The 7,863-nt window shown below is 44.1% G+C and overlaps 1 protein-coding gene across 1 annotated transcript; it reads left to right on the plus strand.

Annotated features, from left to right (window-relative positions):
- Positions 1–2,284: 2,284 nt before the first annotated feature.
- Positions 2,285–7,290, plus strand: adra2c (adrenoceptor alpha 2C). The gene has a single exon (XM_017035074.2). The coding sequence runs from the start codon at positions 3,042–3,044 to the stop codon at positions 4,386–4,388; it is 1,347 nt and encodes a 448-aa protein (XP_016890563.1). The 5' UTR covers positions 2,285–3,041; the 3' UTR covers positions 4,389–7,290.
- Positions 7,291–7,863: the final 573 nt, after the last annotated feature.

Raw genomic sequence — 7,863 nt, forward strand, 5'->3', positions numbered from 1 at the left:
AGTGGCTCATGCTGCCTGCTCCTTTCATTCAGAAATGGATTTCTGGAGGCTGAAAACATTTACCACACTCTGCCTCAGATATTTTATTTATATTTCATTTATATATGTTCCATATATATGTTTTCGATACACATAACACAAACTTTACTTTATACATGTATTTTAACGTCCTTTAAGATATTTCTGGGCTAACATTCAACTACATGGTTGATAGTTCAGAGTCCATGATTTCAGAAGATTCTGAGTCAGGTTACTGAAAGACAAAACTAAGTCAGTGAAGAAAGATTTAGGCCAAATTGTGGACAAATCTGGGTCCATGTCCTGACAAGTCACCCCAGCCATTATCCTCTGAGTTAAAGTCGAGGCCTTTATCCTGGACTAGAGGACTAAAACACTGACATTAACATAAACAATTGAAATACTGTGTAGTATATGACTTTTGACAGAAATATGTACAAGTAAAACTACAGTTTTTAGTCAATATAATTCTAGTTTCAAGCACAGCAGGAGGAGCAAATAGCTCTAAAGCGCTTTTTAATCTAATCCACTTCATCCAAAAACTCTACAAAACTGAAGAAACATTTAGGAGGGAACAGGATTCAGAAAACTAAGAAATGATTTATAAAATCTAATCAACAGATTTCCTTTTCACTGAATAATGGTGGCTGTGTATTTTTCAGAGCAGAGAATGATGTTGGAAAGAGGAAGAGCACCGGCTGTAGAACAGCCTAGATCCGTGACTGGTGGTCCAATTATCCAGACAGATCCGCGGCCCCGGGACACGGCCTAATGACCATAATAAGGCTTGTCTGTCTGTTCAAAATCAACTTAGAGTGAATGCATCCATGCTGGGCTGCAGCATCACTCCAGCCTTAGTTCAATTTGGAAATGTAGCGTTAGGGGTATCCGGCTGTTTTGGGACTTGGATGTGGAAAGATTTTCGAAAGACTTCAGACTTCGTGTAGGCAGATAAGCCACAGCCCTCACCCCATATCCTCAACCCCCCTCGATGGTCTCTTCACTCTACCCAATCGTCTTGATGAGGATCAATTTGGACTTAAGCATCTCTTGTGGCTGCGGCTGCTCTTTAATTCACTATGGCTGAGCACAGTGTGATTAATGGCAGCTACTTAGCTGGAAGACACAGTCAATAAACACACTGATCCAGGAACTTAATACCAAGCAAAGAGGAGACAGGCTTTCGTCAACCAGCAGCACCACTCACATCTGTTAGAGTCACACCACAGGAACACAGCTGAAGAGGTTGCAACATAAACTTTTGGACTCTGCAGCTGTTGAGTTTTTTTTTTCTTTTCATGAATTCATAAATTCAATTAATTAATCAAGTTTACTGGTGGCCAGTATTTCCTGGATTCATTTGGCCAACCTTGGCAGCTGTGCCCTCCTTTAATAATGTCGACAGAACAACACAGTCACAGGGTGAGAAGCCTACTGACTCTCCCCTGGGGCACATTCAAAAGTGTGTGTCCAATTTTTTGACTCCAGATCGTATTCTAAAACTGCTCAACCTGGTCAGTCTCTCTGATCTGCACAGTTGTAATCCTGTCTATTCTTAACACAACTCAATACTGCAGTGACTGTGCAGAGAAAGAAAGAAAGAGAGAGAGAGAAATAACAAGGTCTTGTGCAGCTCAATGTCTACTAGTAATAAATGCAACATCAACACCATCAAAATGATTACTGTGAAAAAAAATGACACTCTAATCACTCTAATTAAGTAGGAAATATAAAACATACAGTTTGCCGTTGTTCTGTACGATATTAATCAGTCTACACTCCTAAACAATCCATTTGACTGTTGTGTCAGTCAGACTGTCAGCTCCGAAAATTGAAAAAAGCTAAAATTGTGAATAGTCTCCTTTACTGGTAAACAGTTTTCTTTAAAAAGAAGACCAGGGCCACATAAAATCTGTCCAAGTGCCACAGTCAATCCCAGGGCCAGGCTTTGGACATTACTGATTACACATCTGTTATCTTCACAGTAAAAAGTCAGCTCCATCCCAGCCTCACACCACCTCCTGTGATCTCTCTGACCTTCTTATAGAGACCATTATCTCAACACAAACACAAACACAAACAAGCCATTCAACAAGTTTCCGTCACAGAGTGACACCGACTGCTATCAGGATACCAGTCCATCCAAACATCGTAGATCCTCAGCTATACCGTACATATCAGTGTCTCCACTCAGCTGGCCACTGACCAGAGTGGCCGCTGCAACACTGACCTCCAGTGTGCGCTCAGAAGGACAGGCGCTGAAGGATGCGCTCCATCGCTGCGCTGTCACTCTGACAGTGACCTCTGTCAGACGAGTGATGCTGCCTCTGTGGATTAAAATGCACAGGAGCGCAGCCTGTCTGTGGGACTGGACCTTCAAAAAGTCACATAGACCAGAGATGGGTCTGATACCGTCCCTCATTCTGAATGCTCTAATGCGGACACGCGTGATCCAAGCGCACCCCTGTCCCCGGTTCTAATCAAATAATTCCAAAGAAACTTCCACGGAATATTTTCTATATTTTATTATATCACCGTTTCCATCCCTGCTCCTACATAAAGCTCCACCTCCTTCTCAGGGCGGAGCGGGTATCTGTCACATTTTTTCTGTTTTAGAAAAAAAGAAGACACGTGGTTGTTACAAACCTCTCTCAGGACACAGCAGGGAGGCGGAGGTGGAGAGAAGCGGGCGCAGTCGGGATGGAAGAGGACGAGATGAGCAGGGAGTCCGCTCTCCAACCGTGGAAATTCTAATGCTGATGCGCATCCTGGACATTTTTTTGGAAGTTTTTGAACTGAAAAGACTGCACATTCCTGTCGCTGTCTCTTTTTCTCCCCGAGGAAACGACCTTAATACAAGATGTGGAATACTGCAGGTGAGGAGAGAAGCGCAGCACCGTTCGGCGTAGAGTTCGGGTGAGAAATTTGCGCATTGAAGTCCTAAAGGGATAATTACGCACGATATTTCGATTTGTCTTAAGTCATATTTTGACTAAAGGAAAAGAAAGAAAAGAACTCTCAAAATGGATTTTGTGAACAGCTCGTTCCTGGAGGACAGCCTTGAGGCTGAAAACATCTCCTCCAACGCCACTTCTCACAGCCAGTACACCCAGCTCGCTATCTGGGGTCTGGCTGGGCTGGTCGGCTTCCTGATTTTATTCACAGTAGTCGGGAACGTCTTGGTTGTCATCGCCGTTTTAACAAGCAGAGCACTGAAACCCCCCCAGAACTTGTTCCTGGTCTCTCTGGCCAGTGCAGACATACTGGTGGCCACCCTGGTCATGCCCTTTTCTCTGGCAAACGAACTCATGGGCTACTGGTTCTTTGGAAAAATCTGGTGTGACATCTACCTGGCTCTGGACGTCCTGTTCTGCACCTCTTCTATTGTCCATCTGTGTGCCATCAGTCTGGACAGGTACTGGTCGGTGACCCAGGCTGTAGAGTACAACCTGAAAAGAACTCCCAAAAGAGTCAAAGGCATGATTGTGGTGGTGTGGCTGATCTCCGCCGTCATTTCCTTCCCACCCCTGATATCCCTGGACAGGAGCAACAACGAGAACAGTCCTCAGTGTATCCTGAACGACGACACCTGGTACATCCTCTACTCCAGCATCGGATCGTTCTTCGCACCTTGTGTCATTATGATTCTTGTATATATTCGTATCTACCAGGTGGCAAAGACCAGGACCAGGACAATGTCAGAGAAAAAGAGGGATGTGGACTCTCCACTGGAGAACGGCATGGACAAAGCAGAACCAGGGGGGTCGTTACCATCAAACAGAGGTGGGAGCGCCAAAGTTCAGGAGCGTGAGAATGGGCACTGTCAGGATCAGACAGCTCAGTCCCCTCTCCCCAATCAGCCCCAACATGGACTGCCAGACCACGATGATGACTTTGACGACAGCAGCTCATCAGATGAAAAACCGAAAAAATGTTCCCGGTCCTCCAAACATCACGAGGACAGAAAGTCCAGTCGGAAGTCTAGTAGGAAGAGCAGCTCCGCCTCCAAATATTCCAGCAGGAAATCTCGTGCAAGTTCCAAGTCCATCGACTTGTTCTCTTCTCGGCGTAAGCGCCGTAGCACCGTCAATCGAAAGAAAGTGTCTGCTGCCAGGGAGAAACGCTTCACCTTTGTCCTTGCCGTGGTCATGGGAGTCTTCGTTGTGTGCTGGTTTCCCTTCTTCTTCTCCTACAGCCTGTACGGTATCTGCAGAGAGCCTTGCCAAATCCCCGAGACCTTGTTTAAGTTCTTTTTCTGGATTGGTTACTGTAACAGCTCCTTAAACCCCGTCATCTACACCATTTTCAACCAGGACTTTCGCAGAGCCTTCCAGAAGATTCTCTGTAAGTCCTGGAAAAGCTCCTTTTGAAAGCAAAAAAACCTTTAAGACTGTTTTGAGCCTCATGACTAAGAGCTGGACTCAAGTTCTTGCTTGCTTTTACATTCAGGGATTGCAGTGTGGAATCACAGCCGTGAACGTTTGAATAGAACGTTAAATAGAGGTTCATGCAGTGGGTTTTCATGAAAAGCCATTCATTCACTTCAGTGTCCTTCATCTAATCAAACAAACTGACTGCACAGGTAATTGTGCTGCATAACAACGCTGTGGCTGCACTCGAGGCACTGTACAGGAGGCCAAAGGTCACCACAAACTTGTCATTAGCGATGTCGCCTCATCTACTCAGTATTCTGGTGGCCTTGACAATCTCCACAACATAGTTGTTTGGGAGGTGAGATGGTGGACGTGCTCTCCGTTTTTTTCTGTCTTTCTACTTCTTTCCCTCCAACATTCTTTGTGAAGTCACTCTGTGTAAATGTGGACCAATGGGATAAAGGGGCTCCTTGCTGTTTGGTAGCAAAACTGTTTCTATTAAGGAAAACCACACACTTGTGTTCAACCTTCATGTTGCTGTTGTTGACGTGTGATGTTCCCAGAATATGAACTGGGAGAAGAAAAAAACAAACCCATTTAGATTCAATTAGATTTTCTCTTTTTTGTCTTTATCCGTCGACCTGTAGAGTGTAACGGCGTCTTAGACCATTTCCTCTCTCAGGCCTGTTTCCATCCTTCTTCTGCTCCCTCTAGATGGAAAAGAGAACTACTGCTGAGACAGACGGTCACCCACTGCAGTGTGTGAAGTGTGTGTGCGTGTGTGTAAGATTGTACAGAAAGACCTGTAAGCCCTGTGCTGAACACAGTTATCACATCTTACCCTGAAATGCCACTGACGATTTTGGTGTGTACTGTATGTGTGTACTACTTCTGTTAACCTCTTTAAGACCACATCGGTTTGTGATGACCAGTTGAACTAAAAGAAACCCGATCCTGGTCCCAGTGAACCAAAACAACCACAGGATGAAGAAGCTGAACGTGAAGAGAAGTCAAAGCAGAGACCTGACAAGTATATATACGTGTGAAGCTGGGTGTGGGTGTGTATGTGGTCTAGCGATACTTGTGTGGGCATTTTTTTTAGGTCCCCACTAAGCTCAAGGGTATTTCAAGATTGAAGATGAGGTCAGTAGAATTAAGAGCAGGTTAGAGTTTGGGTAATGGTTAAGGTTAGGGTGGGGGTTTAGAAACGCATTATGTCTTTGTGAAGTCCTGATCATTCATGAAAACCAGACGGTGTGTGTGTGTTTGTTCTCAAATGGCCTGCTTGTCTCAGCTCAAATGTCCTTCTTTTTTATTCTTTTTTTTTTACTACACTAATCTTTTTTTTCCCTTTCACGCTCAGCCACAGTGAACAACCAACCCCCCCGCCCTGCTGCCATTTTAATGTCTACTGCTCTCTCTCTCTATCTCTCTCTCTCACACACACACACACATATATATATATACACACACGTGGAAGCATGTGCATATTGTGTTTTTTATCCACAAGGACATAAAACGACTTATACTGTGGATTATTTCATCTGTACATTTCTACCCAGAGGGGCTGAAGTCGGTTTCTTTAGTGTAAATATGGCTGACGTACTGAGTCCAGTGCTATTGTGTGGCAGCTCATAACCACACCTGTATCTATATGGTCTGTAATATTTGTAATGAACAACACCCTGAAGAACTCTGTGTTTTTTCTTAAAGAACACGTGTTTTTCTCCCTGGCGTTACAGAGCACACATTGGAAAAGATCAAATAAAGACTTCACTGCTGTGACATTGATTTTGTTTGTTTTTTTAAGGATATGTCATTACTTTCTCTCCATCAGTCCAAAAAATCTCTGTGTTAAACGTGAGGTTTCATTGGACACCTGTCTCTGTCTCTGTACAACAAATAAATCAGATGAGCTTCCTGATACAACCCCCGCCACAACAACCTGTTGTCCCTGGGTGTCAGAAGTCAGCGACGAGTTATTGCTGAGGTCTGACCTCCAGTTCCACAGACTTCTCCAGTTGTAACTTAAAGACACGTTCCTGTGGTAAAACAGGGCAGGTAACCATTCTCTGACCCACTGACAGGATGTATTAGGGTCAAAGGGCAAAGAGTATTATGTTGAATGAAAAAATATTCAATGACTGTGCAAAGTAGTTCATTTCTATGAAAAAGACAGAGCCCTGCCATTCCTGAGATTCAAACAAACAACCCTTGGATCACACGCTCTAACCACCAGGTTACAGGTGACAGGAACACAAAAGACACTTTTTAAAGAGTAATTGATTAGAACCTGCATCTGAAGGCTGTGTTATTATAAACTTTGTGCCTCCGACATGAGCCGAAGTGCTTTATAATGATTCTGACTCCAACACTGCCTGTGGAGACCTTGGCTTGTGTCAGTGAAGATGAAGCTACTGTATTATCTGAGTTAAAGTATTATCCTCCATTCAGAGGCAGCACTGACTCTCCACCTAGTCTACTGTTTTTCTGATTTAAACTATTTCTCTTTCCTGAACAGTATTGTATGGTGTAGCTTCTCACAAATATATAAAATGATTTATACTAATTCCCTCAAACTGGATCTGGCTTACAAAAGTAAACTAACATGATTAAAAACATGTCTTATTATTACAAACATATAATTTGAACTGTGGTGGGTGTGTCCAGTCTGTGGAGACACGGTGGAGCAGCTCTCCAGTCAGTCCATAAGCAGAGGTCAGCGGTGTCAGTTATTAGCCCAACGGTGTGTGTGCCCATTCATGGCGGCACATTTACTCAGTCTGGTTAATGGAAAAGTAGCTCATCGGAGACCTGGACGTTCAGTCAAAGGTCAGCGGTGGACGAGGGTTTACCAGGAAGGCTGGTCACTCTCTGTTGACCTCCTACAAAGTGGACATTAGCGCTTGTTTCTCCGCCTGCTCTGTGCTTATTTATTCATCCTGTGAAAGCAGAGCGGCGTCGCCTCTATGACCAGGGAGAGTGGATTCTGCCTCATCACTGTGTTTATGGCTGGTTGTGTCAGCTGGGCATCGACTCATTTTGATTTTGGTTTGCTTTTCTAACAGATCTGCAGCAGCACCAATTGGGTGATAATGAAAAATGAATGGACAGGAACACAGCTGTCAATCTCCCAGTTCAGATCTCACCTTTCAGTCAAGACCCATTAAACTCATATAAAACAAATATGCCATTATTTGCATCCATGTCATTTTTGTTTACTATTCAAAAACATGGTGAACTGTCATTCTGGCTAAAAAGCAGTCATGACCTTTTCCTTGACTACTTCCTGCCATAAATCTTTGAAATGGATTTTAAAGCTGTCCTTCTTTGTTGTAGGCGACAGTGAGTCTAACTCAGCCTGACCTCCCAAATCCTCTCTTCTTCACTGGCTCCCTCACAAATGTCATGACTAATTTCTCAGTGGGTGGAAAAAAGCCCCCGTAGTCAGGACAGACAGTCACGCTGCTCC

The sequence above is a fragment of the Cynoglossus semilaevis genome, chromosome 9 (assembly GCF_000523025.1).
Source record: "Cynoglossus semilaevis isolate Cse_v1.0 chromosome 9, Cse_v1.0, whole genome shotgun sequence".
NCBI classification, from domain to species: domain Eukaryota; kingdom Metazoa; phylum Chordata; class Actinopteri; order Pleuronectiformes; family Cynoglossidae; genus Cynoglossus; species Cynoglossus semilaevis.

What these genes read in the sequence shown, in the direction of transcription:
- adra2c (XM_017035074.2), top strand. Translation starts at nt 3,042, where the DNA reads ATGGATTTTGTGAACAGCTCGTTCCTGGAGGACAGCCTTGAGGCTGAA.